Source organism: Venturia canescens, chromosome 10 (assembly GCF_019457755.1).
Source record: "Venturia canescens isolate UGA chromosome 10, ASM1945775v1, whole genome shotgun sequence".
Classification (NCBI taxonomy): Eukaryota; Metazoa; Arthropoda; class Insecta; order Hymenoptera; family Ichneumonidae; genus Venturia; species Venturia canescens.
The window spans coordinates 10584691-10601737 of NC_057430.1; the positions used below are offsets into that span (position 1 = coordinate 10584691).

The 17047-nt window shown below is 41.4% G+C and overlaps 1 protein-coding gene across 2 annotated transcripts in view; it reads left to right on the top strand.

The window, feature by feature from the left end:
* Positions 1 to 17047, top strand: part of Ddr (discoidin domain-containing receptor 2) — an 83871-nt gene that overhangs the window by 51080 nt on the left and 15744 nt on the right. For both annotated transcript variants that reach the window (XM_043430382.1, XM_043430381.1), the window contains exons 9-11: positions 8864 to 9002; positions 13350 to 13513; positions 14214 to 14599. In XM_043430382.1, coding sequence (XP_043286317.1) covers positions 8864 to 9002; positions 13350 to 13513; positions 14214 to 14599 — 689 coding nt within the window. The remainder of the gene's footprint in view (positions 1 to 8863; positions 9003 to 13349; positions 13514 to 14213; positions 14600 to 17047) is intronic.

The window sequence follows — 17047 nt, forward strand, 5'->3', positions numbered from 1 at the left end:
CTCTTGCTCGCTACGTTTCTATATTACTTGTATTTCTTCGGTGGTTCGCTCCGAGACCTCTTCGTGTATAAATAAAAATCCCCGGCGTAGGAGTGAAAAAAGAAAAACAACAGCAGGGAAAGATAAACTTGAAGTCTATATGAACGGGTTCATTCACCGAGGCAAAGAGGTAACTAGGGGAAAAAATAGTTTCGTGCATTCATGGGATAAATGTGAATACACGGCTACTTCCGCGCAACGAATTCTTGTGCATGCGCTGCTGCGTGGCTGTGCCAAAGAGAGAGAAAGACGAAGAAAGAGAAACGAGACCATGAATGAAATATTTAATAACGGGCGCCGTTTACTTTTGCTCCCTTCGCTATTTATTCCTCTCTCGTTGTTTTTTCGTTTTTTTCTTTTTCACCTCTTTCCAACTTATTATCGCGCACCTTTAATGTGCCTCGTTACCGAAATGCCTGGTGCGCTCGTGTTTCTGGCACTCGCCCGCTCTCTGCTTCTCGTTATTTTATAATTATTTTTCCTCTCTTCAATTGAGTAACGAGAGTTGCTGGAAAATTGTAGAATCGCGTATGCAAGCAAATATTTATTTAGCTGTTTTCCTTTCTTCGCAAAAAATTCAACCAAGAAATTGCGACTCGAATCAACTGTCATTTCGACCACGTTCTCAAGGTCGAAGCGTCTTGAAACCAAGGTTACGCCACTCGTTAAGGAGCCCAAAGACTTTTCAGCTCAAACGACGAGAACAACGAAAAGCCAATCTCAATTATCATTAACCGAAATTGCCTCCGACGAAGTTTCGACAACTTAACCGACGATACGGTCCACCCCCAACGTGACTGCTCGCCGTTACTAATTTGCAACTTCGCTTCGATGCTTTGGCTCGGGAACAGGGACCTGCAGCTTCGTCACCGCCTAATCAGCGGTGTCTCTCAATCCCTCCAAAAACTCAATTCCCTTTTCCCCTCATCCAAATATGACGTGAGCAAAAATTGAATCATCGAATAATCACTTTTCGCTATCTCACCAAACTCTTCTTAGCCGGGGAGTTAAGATAAAAAATGTCGATCCGCGGATGAAAAATTTTCTCGTAAAATCAGTCTTTTTGACGAGCAAACGAATTGTCCAATCGCAGTTCATCAATTTAACTACGTTTCAAAGTCTCGAAATTCCAGAAAAAATAATTTACGTCCTATCTGTCGGCTGCTCGGTCGGCTGCCTAGAGAAATTTGCCTGAAAATAAAGAGTGTATCAACGAAAAAAAAAAGTTAGTTGTCAGGAGTAGAGATGAGGACAGACGTGTAGCCTGTCGCGGTGTTTGAGTGTCTAATCAAAGGAAAAAAGAAGAAGAATAGAGGGTTCGTGAAAGCGGAGGTTTCTCCGACGAGCGCGGCAAAATTACAGCGACGGGTTGTTGTTCGGTCGGTGTGCCAGGACCGGTTATCTTATCTTAACGATGGAGAAGAAGCATCACGACGACGTTCCCTAACGCACCCTAAACGGAAATTAACACCACCCCTTTTAAGGAGGGGTGTCTATGTACACTATTTGGCCTTGGTGTGCTTGCGCCGTTGTTGCTTCGGCCCCGACCACGTGCTTTTTCTCACAAGAAAGCTCCGACGACGCGATATGAACGAGTACATTTATACGTGCTTCTATTTTACGGTGTTGGGAAGAAGGGAAAAACGAATCAATGGATATTGCGTCAGAAGGCTCCAAGGAAAGAGAGGCAAAGAAGGAAGGCTGCTTAATAACGTTATGCTCGTTTTCTTCCACGTCGCCCAGACAGACAATCTCGCTCCTTTTCTTACAGACATTTTTCCCTCGAGACACCTCATTCCTCGCCTTTTTCCAAGCCACCTTCCATGCACTTTAACTCCCTTCACTGCCATCCAAGCGTACACACTCCTCCTTATCATTGGCTCGCCTTTTTTTAATGGCATACGAATTGTTTGCCATAAAAACGTTAATTTCCTGGCTGAATAACTCGCATACGAGAAGATGTTTGCCTCGAGAGAATGCTCCCAAAGAGACACGCGGACGCGTATCGTAACTCAAAAGCTATGATTTCCTCCGGTCGCTTCTCAACGACCTGTGGCCCAAAATAAACACCAGATGGCAAAGGTTTATAAACGCCATGCTGCATTTCCATATTGCACCGTGAAACATCAGTGTCCTTCGAGCTTCCTAAGATAAGGGCTATGAGAACCGAAGGTACGATTCCTATGCGTGAATAACGCCTTAATCCTCACCTTCGGAGACATTCTTAGCAACGTGTCCTCGTCGCGAGACAATAAACCAGGCTTTTATTGTAGAATGGAAGAAAAAAAACGAGAATTGCGGAATCTATGACTGTGTACATTAAGGTATTTTATGGGGAAAGGGACATTGCACTTTATGCCGCATTAGGACCGAGGCGACGAATTCTTAGCCTAACGAATTCAATAACTCTGGGTCGAAGGAGACGAATTCAAGGAGAAGAAAGGATCAGTGGAGAAATAACTCATTTTCAAGGATCAAAAGCCTCTTTGCCAGAGCTGAGAGAAATTCGAAATCTTTCGAGGTACAAGCTGGAACGGTTGTAAAAACTAAAATTACTCAACGCGTCTTAGAACCCTCTTTCTCCGAAGCTGCGATGAAAAGTTTATGTAAAATTTTTACTCTGCTCCTCAAGTTCTTCCAATATCTTTCGTTCACAGCCGTGTTTTGCCTAATTGAAATGTACGTCGTTGCTTTCGTAAAATTCTTGTGACATTTTACTCCGGACTATAGGGACCGTGCGACATTACCAACTCACGTTTGACGCGAAGTTCAATCAACGAAAAACCAAGAATTTTCTATGAACGACAAAATATTTGAGATCGAATGAAATTATTTTTCAATGCTTGACCTACAGCATCCAAAACAACAATTTATGTACAAACAACCTGAATGAAAGCGAACCCAATGAATGTTCAGGTTGCGAATATAAATGCAGCAAAAACTTTCACACAAGTTTTGGCTTCGCTGTATTTTCTCAAACAAATGTGAAGCTAAAAAACGAAAATGGACATTCAGCCGTCAGTAGTAGAGTTGTAAAACTTTTTCTCGCATGCAAAAACGACAATTGCTCTCCAATTTCCAGTAGCACGGACTTTTGAAGGTTTCTTATCGTCTCCAACATTTATTTCTGCTTCATGGAAGTTTATGAAAAAAATCTATTCATTTGGAGCCTTAAAGTAGATCATGCTCGAAGGATCGTATTTTATGGATGCCTAAATTGGGTTGATTTTTACTTCCTAATTAAAGATATTACCACTCTAAATTAATGTCAGAGTTATTAATTCAAAATTCTAAATAAATTTTTTCAACGGGAATCCATCACTGACCAAACCCATAATTTCATTCGCCCCTGGCTAAAATACCACAGTTTTTTTATGCAAAACATCGCATTAGAGAGGGCAAAGGGTAAACAGAAAGGGAAATGGATCAAGATAAAAGTGTTAATAAAAAGACAGAAGACTACGACAAGAATGGCCCAAACCAAGAGAAACAAAATGCTGAAATAAGCAAATGGAAGGTTGCACGAGTGCTCATTACCAATTTCGTTCAATCTTTAACGTAATATATCTTTATTGCTAGTTAGACAATCGTCTCGAATTTTTTCCCAGCCTTCATTATAAACTTCATTATTATTGTGTACTTTTGCATAAACTTTATAAGAAGCATTCATTCCTTATATGGAAAGATAACCGATTTTTTACGCATATAACCCTGTGTATTTTTCTTCATATTTAACCGCGTTTATCTCAATAACCAATAAGACGACCCCTTTAAAATTTGGATTGCTTGTCAGTTGACTACCCATCTAAACTCTGTGTAAATTTCAAGACGTACCTTAAGAAAAAATATTACCAAGTTCCCATTGCGCACTGCACAACGAATATTTCGACGCTAGCTCAGCACTTGAAAAAATGTTTGAAATTCCAAAAAAGCTTGCTAATTTCGAGGTTTTTTCAACCGAAATACTTTTACATACCAAATTATTTGGCGTGTCAAGGTTTTACCATACTGCAAACCTATTTTGTGGCAAATGAGTGAAAGAGAAAGACCATCGGAGTAAGAGAGAGAGGTGGGGGGAGCGAGCTGTTAATGAGTGTATACGAACTAATTGCGGTTCCTGCTCGGCATTTATCGAAAGGGGACTCAATTCGATGTCAAACATTTGCCGCTGTACCCACCATCGCGAATCTCGTGTGCGGTGTTCATTGACCTTCGTAATAGATCGTCGTTTTGCCTGTTCGACTTGCCTCGGTACGACATGTAGGGACAACACATATATAAACGTACGAATATAACATTCGAGTATGCACGTATATAAATAAATGGACGTGGGGTTATATAAATTTATATAAACTCGTGTGTTGAACATTGATAAACATATATTTATATATATTCGAATGTTCGTACATTGGTACATGTGGCCTCCCGGTGATAGGACTATTGGCATCGGGGAGCAGGAAAGCACAACTGGTTAGAATTCCACGGCACGTATTTTAACGTTCATTGGGTTGACTAATCGTTGGCGTTTGGTGAAACGTTGCTCGTTGTGCTTTGCATAATAATCGGAGCGGTGTTCACACCGTTGGAACAACACGCACGTCCAGAATACTGAGGGGCTGAAGGACGAGGATATCATTGTCACTGAACTGATAAACAATAGCTATTGTGCAGTAATTGAAATGAGGGCGGTAAGGGTGGCCGACGGAGAGTACGGAGTGGGAGAGGAGAGGAGAAAAAAAGATTAAGAGTCGAAGGGAGCTTTTAAACAATGGCCCATTTAACGACACACATTCTTTCGAATGAAAAATTAACGGGCACGTCCCATAAACGAGAGCAGTCAGGGGATTATTTATTGCTTCCATTTTTTCACTGACGAATGAGAGCGCCAGAAGTGCAAAAAGTAAAAAAATACAGAGACACAGAACAAAAATGTATGTGCATTTGTAACAAATTTTGTTTCTGTAAATTCACGTTTTTTGATGAAGCTTCTTTGAAAAATTGGCCAATTTGCAGTTCCGTTGCAGCAGCACGCGCTCTCTCAATTCTCATTGCAAGCGGCTCCGTGTTTAAAAATAACGCCGAATTTGCCAGCGGCAAACATCCGGCTCCAACCCCGTTTCATTCAAACGTTCTATGATACGAAAGAATCTCGGATATCGCGATTGCCGAATGTTTCTATTTAGGGTGATGCGACGATTCGTTAGCGACGCCGATCTACGCATGGATGAGGATTACACCGAGGGTATGGCAGCAAAAGAGATGCAGATAGTGTGCCGTGAGAACGAGAAAGTATTCAAACAAGCGATAGCACGTTGCGTCGACAAAAAATGTACACCAATTTTCACACGACGGAAAAAAAACTCGATTTTTACTGCTGTTCGATGTAGAACGTGTCGCTCCATGTTTTGTTCAACACTATCAACACAATCCGCTCGAATAATTATTTTGACAGATCAGGCACGTGCACACTGATATTTATTTACGTAAAACTGCACCCGAAGTGTTCGAGCCAATCTGAACGAAGGGGCCAGTCATTTTATTTCAAATTAAAAAAAAAAAAAATTGTCGAGAAACTTCCTCTGAACGTTACTGAACTTCATAGAAGCAATCCCGGTCCCCTGATTTGCTACGTTATTAAAATTTGATTTATGAAATGTTGAAATATCATAAACGTGGCAATTTCGTAGAACGCTGTACAAGGAGAGATCTCAGTAAATGCTTAATGTCTCTTTTTCGCGTGCTTATATATTTTGAAATAGCATTTTTATTAAACTCTCAACATCCGCCGTTTTCTTTATCATTTTTTATTACTTTTCAACTAGTAATTAAAGCTCGACGTGGTTCAGTGAGGAAGTTAATTAAAAGCTTGCTGGCTTCTGAAGTTGACATGACAGTTGTAAAATGGAGGCGGAGGACCAAATTTTGTAATAAAGTAAACGCAGTTTCTCCTTTTAGTAACGTATATTTTAATGATGAGCGAGATTTTAATGACGAGATCTCTTGCAGATATGAAAAATCATAAAAATTACAAAACCCTCGACTGCGTGGAGACAAAGTGAGTGAAATTTTATTACAGTAAATATGAAAATAATTAGCAGGATAATAACAAAGTGTTTTGGATATCGATTGATCGGATGAGGCTGAAATTTTATTTCCGATAAATAACGAATGATGAAAACAACTGTACGAATTGAAAGTGGAAAAGAGAATGGAGACCGAGCAAACTCAATGAACGCATAAACGAGGCCAATTTGTCAAGGCACGTTTCGCTAATTCCATTGGCAAACGTGAAAAAATGCACACACAAAAAAAAGCATGAGAAAACGAGTGAAGGGGAAAGAGCGCGATATATTTCACCGCTTGTACGTCGAATAATGAATTCCCCTGTCAAACTAGCAAATGAAACTCTATAACGGTCTGTAAGGTGGCTGCGTGAGTCCAAAAATGTCTCCCCGCGTTATCGCTCACGATTACACATTAAGAGGATGCATCAGTCGCTATATATCGCAAGCGTGAGTGTAAAACAAATAGCTGCAAATTTCGAAACCGAAACCCCTTGAGACAGTTTGACTTGAAATTCTTTGACCAAGCTGCGTCAAAGAATTTCGACTTCAAAAATTCCAAGTGGTATCCACTGTTTCTAAATGTATATCCGCAAGCCACATGAGTCTCAGAACCAAATGAAGTAACAATCGTCCGAAGTAGCATCCCATTGCTGTATGAGCGCGTAGGAAAGAACCCCGTACGACATCAAGTGCCAGAGACCTCTCGATAGCGAAACCGCGAGAAAGAGATTGCCAACATCCGTCTATCCATTGGAGGAATGCGCATTGGGGATGGACGATATGCGTACCACGAGAGCAAACGTCCGTCTATACAGGCGCAGATATTGTTCGCGTAGGTTGAGCGTGTAGCAACGAATTGTGCTGGGAGAAGGTCGAAATTACCGCAAACACGATATCCGCACCAGTATACGTTATGTTCAATATAATCTCCGTGATAGATTAGATGTACGCGCGAGGACACAAGAACCGAGAGGAAGGGGCTTGTGGCAAGGAACAGTAGAAAGGGCTGGGGGAGAAGAAGGAGGCAAATGGGAGTTGAGTCGATGGAACGGCCGGTGTATATAGTAGGCATTGTAAACCTGTAGGTTATGTGTGACCATACGAGAAGGTAGAAATACGACGAGATGACCTGGCTGTTGGACACATCGGGGACGTATTTCAACGTCGAGTGGATTTCTGTCGTGTGTTCAGCATATACGATCGCATCGGGTTTCCTCCTCCACCTCCTCCTCTTACTTCGTCACTACCTATACCTAGCGAAGTTGCCTTGCAGAGTTTCGCTGCCACCATACTATTTGCCATTGGTAACACCATCACTGTACCAGTAAACGAGATATCTCCAGAGCTCATTCGATACGTATGGTAATAAATGCCCAGCTCCGTACACGCAGTGACCAGTGTCTATCAATTCCTTCGTCCACATCGCATCATCCTCACCGATACACCACCACATGCTCCATGAGCCTACCGATATTCAACTGCGCGCCGCCCTTATACCTTGCAAGTACGCACATCGAGGTCTTGGAAACAAAAGGCTTCTGTGGGCAGGATTCAAGGGCTGAAGCAACATCGTTCCTGTCCTTTTGTTCATTAGCAATTTGTAGACGCATTATCCTCCCTGTCTCTCTCGCTCTTTCTCTCATCGTACGCATTCTCCTAGGGGTGGCGAATCGTCGCACCAAGATATGCAGAATCGTCAATGCCTGTGACCTTTGATCCATCACGTTATAACCCTGTGATCATTGAAATTGGCATTAGCTCTGACGCAGATGACGCAAGCGTTATTGCCTTCCCTGCGAGATCACGCGCTGCTCTTCTTTCATCAAATTTTCAACGAGCCTCCAGATTCTCGGAGGTTTCATTGCAACACTCCGGGGTTTCAATGGATACAAAGTATGTTGATGCATTCGTTGGATCCTCGTCGGCCCAATAAAAAAATCGACCAGAAGGAACGCAACCGACCGTGGCTGGAGCGTCAAACTCAGCCCAATTTTGACAATCGCTTGTACGAAGCAACAGCTCTCGACAAACGAAAAACTCCAACAAGCCATTGCGAAGCTAGCAATTATCCATACGAATGAAGCAAAAACTGCGCTAGCAGTGCCGCGAACGTACCTGGAACACTATCCACCCCTCATAGAGTATATTCGATGAAACGATCCAACTTGGAAAGTACGTGACGCGAGCTGACTGCGAGAGTTACCGATTGGTGGACGGAGTTAAAGCGAGAGGAATGGAGTTGTGCACAGTTTGAACGCAAATAGAGCAAGTAGGGCACATTATGTAAACTTATGTACGTTGATGAAAGAGAAAACTCGATAGGCAGACAGGGCGATGAGTGAGAAGGAAATAAGCGGGTAAAAGGCCAGGGAGAAAGAGCTATGAACAGAGTCGTCCGTTCGTAGGCTCGTTCATAGAGTAGCTGACAAGAGTAATAACAACTCTATCAATTCAATGTTGTGGTTTTGGAATACGTTTTCATCGGCTATGAAGAACGCGGAAGCCAAAGCTTTTCGTTTCAACTGTTTCACGCCTCAATCTCAAACGCGTTACTCATAATACATACATACGCCGATTGCTTACGTACCTCGACTATTCGACCCAGCACATAACCGATGCGCTCTATGTACGTACGCATGACAATACCTCAACAAGAATCCCGGTGGCAGTCAATGATGCGCATAAATGTCACACCCATTTACGATAACGCGAACCGCATCAAATCTCCCCAGCTTCATGCATATATGTGTATTCGGCAGGTCTCCGCGGTGGATGAGAACGAGGACAAGGGTCCGATCTGCCCGCCTCTTCCTGCTCAGTACCAGCCAGGAGCCTACAACATCACCAATTCGACCATTACCACGCCCCAGCTTCACAAAACCAGCACCGAATATACCGGTCAGTATTAGTCTTAGTTTCAATGTCACATTAAGCATTATAGCTTAAAGTATGTTATCAGAACCTTCGATAATATTGTTGACGAATTATAATGATGAAAAACACACGATTTTAGGGGGTCGCCCCGTGTGGCAGCTGAATTTTTTGGAGTTTTTTCGTGACTTTTTTATGGCGAGGATAAAACTTGGACTTTTGAAATTTGAAGGGTTTGTTTATTGGTATTTTAAGTCTATGATAGAACGTTTTAACTCTGATATCTCGGGTAGATTCGGTGTAAAAATACTCCACAGGAACCCGTATGTTTTTTTATGGTTTCCATGATTCCGAAGGATTGGCTGATCTGAGATGAAAAAAGCAAAGAGCGTTTTGATTTTTAAAGCAGCGGCTGTCGCGTGAACTAAAATCATACAGGAATATTAAAAATTAAAGGATTTCCGTGCTCTGAAACACAAAATTTCAATTCTTAAAAATGTTTCAAAGCGCGAAAATCCTTCAATTTAAAAAAATTCTGTTTGATTTTAGCTCAGGCGATAGCCACTGCTTTACAAATTAAAACGCTCTTTAGTTTTTCGATCTCAGATCAACCAATCCTCTGGAATCGTGGCAACCATAAAAAAAAACTTTGAGTTCCTGGAGAGTAGTTTTACACCGGACCTACCCAAAATATCAGAGTTCAAAAATTCTATCATGGAGTTGAAATATCAATAAATAAATCCTTCGAATTTCAAAAGTCTGTATTTTTTTTCCTCGCCGCAAAAAAATCGTGAAGAAACTCCAAAAAATCCGGCTGCCACACGGGATGACCCTTCAAAGATTTTTTGATTATTTTATAATTTTGCTGTGTTTCCTTCTTGATGATCGTTTTAACCGTGCGCTGCTTAAGTATTTTAATCGATGTGAAAATTAATTGGTACTTTTCGTTGGAAGCTCCGAAGGTTTAATTGTTCCTGGGAAGAACAGAAGTGCAGAGGTGGCAAGAGAATAGTTTCAAAGTTTCGAAAACAATATTTCTCTCGATATAATAACAATCCTATCGCATTGCTGAATAAGGTAGAAATGCGCGTTGGTTCGCTTGAGATATTGTGCCTGTTCAATGGAAACCACGTTAATAGTTGGTCCTGAAAATCAAGCGAGATAGTTTCGTCCGGTGAAAACTTTTGAGCGGTTATTATTATGACTGTTATTATAGACGCGATGGAGAATTGTTGGGATTGCAGTGGGAAATGACCGGCTGAGAAAGCGAAATAGAAACAAGCAGAGGAAGTCGAAATGGTTGTATAGGATCGGTCAAAACAAGAGAAAGCCTCCGAACGACGGAGCGTCATAGTCGAACACCCGTGAAGAGATATTACCTCGCAAACAACGTCCTCAGCTCCCCCGGCATCGACCACTAGCCGCGACAAACCTTCTCACCCATGCTCCCCGCTTGAGCAGTTTAAATAGTCCGGTAAACTATTTCGTCACGGTAAACCCACCACCTCCGGGCACAGTGCTCGAGTTATACAATACAAAGTTGGTGCAAATTTGAACAGGATGCTAAATTTAGATTACTTCCTTTTTGTGTAATCTGACGTGGAACTCACTCGCATGAACGTGTGCAAATGGCAGTGAGAAAGTTTTGTAGACTGAAAATTCTACCAACATTTAACTGGTCGTATGTCGAAGTTTTTTTTCGTCGAGTCAAGACTATCATTCAATTATTCTCTCCGATATGCCCACCCCTCCAACTTGAACTATCGAAAAAGATTAAGGAGGAACATCAGCTTGAGAAAAATGACGATAGCTTAATGAAACTTTCGGAATATATTTTCGATGCATTTTCTATAGACTCTCCAATTTTTAATCCACTTCCTTCAGCCATTTTATAGTAACCAATTTCCAATCTTCGAATATTTAACACATAAGAAATACCAAATAAAAAATAATGACAGATTAGAGAAAAAAAAGAGTATTATTCCACAGTTTGAACTCTAAAGAACACGTTTGCAAAATGGGAGGTCGTTTGATTCTCCGATTTTTTAATATTTCACATAAATTCGACCCAAAGCTGACGTATTTTTGGGGGTTAATCCCATATAAACAAAACAAACAGGGTTTACATAACCAAGATAACTTAGATAAAAACAATCAAATTCGTATTTACATTACCTCACTTTACGTCAAGCTGATGGTTCCTCCTTTTGGGGAGTGAATTTCCGAAGAAAAATCTAGCCCCGAGTCCACTCATGATTTGTTTATTTCTTTTTTTTTTTTAGTGTTTTTTTTTCATTTAAAATCCGTGAAGATCCACGGAACGCATATCGCACTGGTTCAAATTATCACCAACAATTATAGCTGCTCCGATGGAAATCCGCGTTCAAGTTTGAAGGGTCGAAAAGGGCTTTCGACCATCCTCTCCTTTCCCCATTGCTACCTGCTGCTGGCAAATAGTCAGGGGGATGCTAGGCTAGAGTGACCCCAACGGGCTGCCTGCAGTCGAGGGAAAACACACCCTTTCTCTTTCGGTCAACGATTGGTTAGAATCACGATCAACTAGAACTCATATATACATGTTATATAACGTTATATATAGCTGCGGGGTAAATGGTAATCTGCTAGAGGGTGTTGAATCCGCCACTACCAACGTCGCGCTTTTACTCACTGTATATTACGTTCCCCCTGGTAAATTATTCTTGGCTGGCGATTAGCGCAACGGTCATCGTGGACCTAAACCTTTCGATCGATGCATGAGGCGTTTCAACTGAAATTGTCAAATTTCTCAAGCTTCATCATTATTTTTTCCAACTTTGAATGATTGGAAGAGAAAATGTTTGACAATGCGTTTAAATATTTTGTTGTATTTTTAATACAGAAATCTGACATATTTGAGAGCGATCGAAAAACAACTTTTTTGAATCCCCATGAGAATCTTCCATTTTGCTCGAATTTTTTGTTTCACTCACACCATGGTTCCGGTGACAAACATGGAAAAAAAATCATGCATTCGTACGAATTCTGATTTCGAAAATGGAACGACTCGATTGATTGAGATAAAACATTCCATTGATTGGGCGATCAATTTGATGTTGAACGGTGTGTAACTCGAACACAACGGATAGTCCATCAAAGCATCGATGTCCTACTCTTGAGCAGCAAACACCCTCGGTTTATATACGAATGTTTTGGAGTCGATTCACGGCACTCGGATGCAGTGTACATCCATCGTATAACGCACAACATGCGTTGATAACCAGAGTTCGGAGTGACCAGCCTGGGGACTGAGCACACTTTTGCACTTTGTTAAAATAAATCTCACGAGGGAGAAAGACAGCGAGAATTGGAGGTTTTTACGAATCGAGCTCGTTCGTTTGTTCCACAGAGTTTTTTAGCCCTTGCTCGATTTCTCTCATTCTGTTTAGCTCTTAAATGTTCAATCCTCTCTCAACGTTGCTGACCGATTCATCGGTTTTTAAGCTGGACTCGCTAGAGTCAACGTGACACGTTGACTAGACATTATTAAACTCAGAAGTTATTCTAATTCATCAACGATTATTCCTCAAAAATGTTCGCCTCTGCATTGACAATTATTTGAATTTTTTTTTATCAACAGTAGATAAATTTTTCGTTAACAATCAACTAATACGTCGTCACAAAAGCCCTGACTAATCTTAATGTGCTCAAATCCAATGATGCTGATGAGTTTTAAATTCATTCCATCATACGCAAAAGAAGATTTGTTGGAATTAATTGAATTGCTTTTTGTTTCGTTCATTCTTTCGTATTAGCCAGTCATTATATATCATCCCAATTACCGGATTGCCACACTGTTATATAGAATAATATCACGGCGGAGGCTTTCAACCGAATGGAACAAGAGACGAGCAGCGTTTTTCCCTATTTTTCTACACATTCGCAAATGAACGATGCGAATAATATTATATACAAATTTGTACAATGTGTACATAAATCTACTGGAGTACACTGCGCGTGTATTGTGAATTTATCCTCTCGGCATGGTAGATCCAAATAAAAGGGAAGCGGAATTCGCATCACGTTTTATGGTTTATAATGGTAAAAAACATGATGGAATATTTGAAGTGAAAAGAAGGCTACTTTTGCAGCTATTTCCTAGGATTGTCTGAACAAAAGATACATTTTTAGCGCGTTGTTTCATTTATTTTATTTATTTATTTTTTTATGTCTATGAGAAACGTCGAGTTCCGAAGAACAACACGCAGGTGTTATTGTGATTATTTTCATGGTTTTCCCCATTGTTCGAGGGTGGTCCATGTACCTCAATAGTGAGAAAAAAAACCACTCTAAAGAAAAGAATTAAACAAAAAATAATAACACAAAAACAACCTACAGGAACTCCGGAAGGAACAGCTCAACCGCAGCCAATCGTTCCACTGCTGCTTAACACAGCAATCAATCTTGCCAGACCTATTCCGCCGGTTCAAGAATATCCATGTAATCCACCGCCCATACCACCTCCGCCGGAAAAATATTACGCCAGTACGGAAATATGCAAGGTAAGTTTAGCCCAAGTATTGCGCAAGGCAGGCGATACCTTCGGAGCAATTTATTCACATTATAATTAATTCCCCTTCGCCCCAGAACGCCCAAGCACGCTTAGCAACCGCATCGGAGGTCTTGTAGAAAAATCGTGCAAGTCATAGGCTAACAGGTTTTGCAATAATTAGATGACCCACAATGATTATGGAAATATCGAATCAGCTTGATACTCCGACTCAACAGTGTACTCGGTTGAACAAGGAATTCCCAGCACTCAGGATTTATCCGTGTACCATCAATAATATTATTCGACGTCGAGTTGTTCGCCTTCTGCGAATACACTGCTTCTGGAAACGAGGAACGTCTGTTTGTCCAATCAGACGTAGAGATATTGATTGAAGGGCTGTTTGTATCGCCGAGATTATTAATTGTAAGAGGAAGGCCACAAGAGCAATGAGATAGTTGGAGCGTGCTATTGTGGATGATCCTCCAGGGATAAGTGCTTGATCGGACTTGGTGAGACAGGATGCTCGGCGGGGGAAGGGTTCTGTGGTAGATGACGTTCGACCGTAGGTTTAGTAGGCCATACGATCGCGAGTGTCTGTGTATATTGGTATGTGCGTGGTATGATGATCCACGTGAAGTAGCAATCACGCTCGTGTCTCTGCGAGGACAATCCTAACCAAGGTGAGATCACTATATCGATCATTATCGCAGAGTCCGGACTTGCCACCACTTCCACCGTCGCCACCGAGTCCAAACACGCCACCAGCACCAACAAGCTTGAGCGCAAAGCCGTCTGGCAGTCTGGCCAGTTACAGCCCCGAGGACATGCTCACCGAGGACGAGGAAGACGAGGATCTCGGTATCGGTGGCAGCCTCGGAGGCAGCACCGTCGGCCCTGCTGCACCATCAGGATGCTGCATCTTCAACTTCCCCAGGGAAAGACTCAACATCGTCGAGAGCCTTGGCTGCGGTTACTATGGGGATATTCACTTGTGCGAAGTCGACAGGTTCCCCGGGTATGAAGACATATTCAGAGGCACCGGCAGCGACCTCGTTGTCGTCAAATCACTGCGACCAGGCTCCTCGGATACCTTAAGGTACGTTCGATTTCCGATCTGACATTACCCGGATCAGTGATACCAAATTTATTATTGATATCGTGCTGGGAATTGGGCTGCGATTAAGTGAATCATACGATCACGGAACTTCGCCTTTAAGACATGCTTAAACAATGATGTAGTCGAGCATTTATTTTTCCTCAACTGTTCACCTTTTGCTTGAATTTTTTCACACTCTCTCGTCCTTTTCTACACTTTTTCACTATACTTTCATAGCGATAAAACCCTTTTCTGGATATTGCATAAGTATTGTTTGATCTAGAGCCAGAATTCTGCGCACAGAGAGCACGAATAATGTAACAGGAAAGGGGAAGGTAGTCATGCCACCGTAGTGTCTGTCCCAATCCAGTGACTCCACTGGATATTTCTTAAGCGACGAGCCAAGTTATCTTAACATAGAATTCTAACGTTCAGCTTCGTCGAGTCTTCCTACAAGAATATTTCATGACACAAATACATGCATACATGAGCCCAATACGTTTAAATAATCACAAGAAGAGCAGTGGAATTTGGGGTGAGAATGGTGAACTAAACATCGTGTGATATAAGTCCTAGGGGATTTACAGACTTTGTCGTACGATACGGATCGGATGAGAACCCAGCGGAGTTTCTGATGCGGTGAATCCATTAACCTCGAGTAAGCTAGGAAGACGACAAGGGTGAGGGAGACAGAAAGAGGAAGGTTGGGTGGTCGTATAAGGTGAGGTGAATTCAGAGAGAATCTGCCTTAATATGAGAGCTCTCAGGGAGCAGGCTTTCCTATAGGATGCTTTTTTGCAAATAATGTTTCGTGGCATCTTCACTTCCTTAAGTGTTAATATCTTCATTACTCATAGCTGGATTTTCGATTTCGAAGTTAAGTTAGAAGGAAAGTGTTGTTGCATCGGATAAAGGGGGGAAGCCATGAATTATTGTTGAAGGAAATTTCATGAAAGAAACACACACACACACACGCACACAGGTGGTCCTTTTAAGGGGCTCGGCTCCTCTTCCTATCGACGAAAACCCTTTCGTCCTCGTACTCTTCAGTGTGTTTTATATATAAACTGCACAAGTATTCTGCACCAGCTGTGCCAAGTCCCAGATGGGAAGGCGAAGAAGATCGTTTCACTTTCCACTCGATTCACCTACTCGGAATTTCGTACCCTCGCACGACTACTTCTTACTACTTTTCATTGTATACTTTTCTGTGTGCGGAGAGATACACACCTAAAACCATCGATCTTACACTGAGCTATTTTCATAGTATGAGTCAGTACGTAAGAAGACGCGAGAAAATCGGTGTTTTCGGATCGGCTAAATCGACTTTTCCTTCGTTTACCGCGATTGCTTGTCTTTCCACGGACTCTGTGGGCGTTTCAAGAGCAACAGAGATAAATAAAAAGCCAAGAAGCAGCGAAACAAGAGAGGCAAACCTTCGGATAAACTCTTCCGTTCTTCCTTCTTCTGAAAGGGTTGCGCACCCACCACTTTATTCGATTACCGTCACAAAAACTACAGTCGAAGGGAGCGTCCACGTTTATATCGATGCAATTGAACGCTTGATGGGCATCGTAATGTAAGAAACCCTGAGCCAAGCTTCCTCAACTAACATCATAGAGATCGGGACTCGAAGGGCTCACCAGATTGTTCTCTGCCGTTCCAAATACTTACTCCTCTATATATCGGTAAAAATAAGATAACAAGCAAATAAGATAACAAGTAGAATCATTTCGAATTTCATGATTTCCAAGGCATACGTAATCGATTTTTTATTCAACTCCCAACAACTTTTTTTCCTTCGTGAAGTTGTTTTTTTGTAAATTTAATTAAATTCAATAATAACGACAAGGTTTGGGGAAAAATCTTTAAAAGGCATGAAAAACCGAATTTATTTGAACCAATTTAAATGTAACGAGAAATTAACAAATTGAAAAGTGCAGGGGTGAAAAATATTTAATGTAGATGAGGAAGAATTTAGTATCGACTCCTTTGTTGACAATGAGGAGGAAACGATTTTCCACTCCTATTGACTTTTGAAGTAACATTTATCGAGGGTCAGACCTCAGGCTTCGGATCGGCTGGAATACAATTTTCGTTTTGAAATTCTTGTTTGATTTGTAATAATATTAGAATTGATGTGTGTAGAATTAATTATATTCGAACATTAATAAGAATTTTTTAACTTTTTCTTAACTTGAAAACGTTGCGTGAGCAACGAATGACATCTCGATGCGAACTGAATTCCTATATTTTTTCTCGTAACTAAAAGAAAAGTTTCTGTTGAAAGGTTTCGATATTCGGGAGGTGGTTATTTTCGAAATATCGGAACTCAGGATTTTTTAGATTCTCTTATCTCTCTTGTAGGATAGGTGTCAATGTGCAGGTTCGTGCACTAACCAACAGATTTTGCCAGGAACGAGTAAAGAGCATCGGTTCTCGAAAATG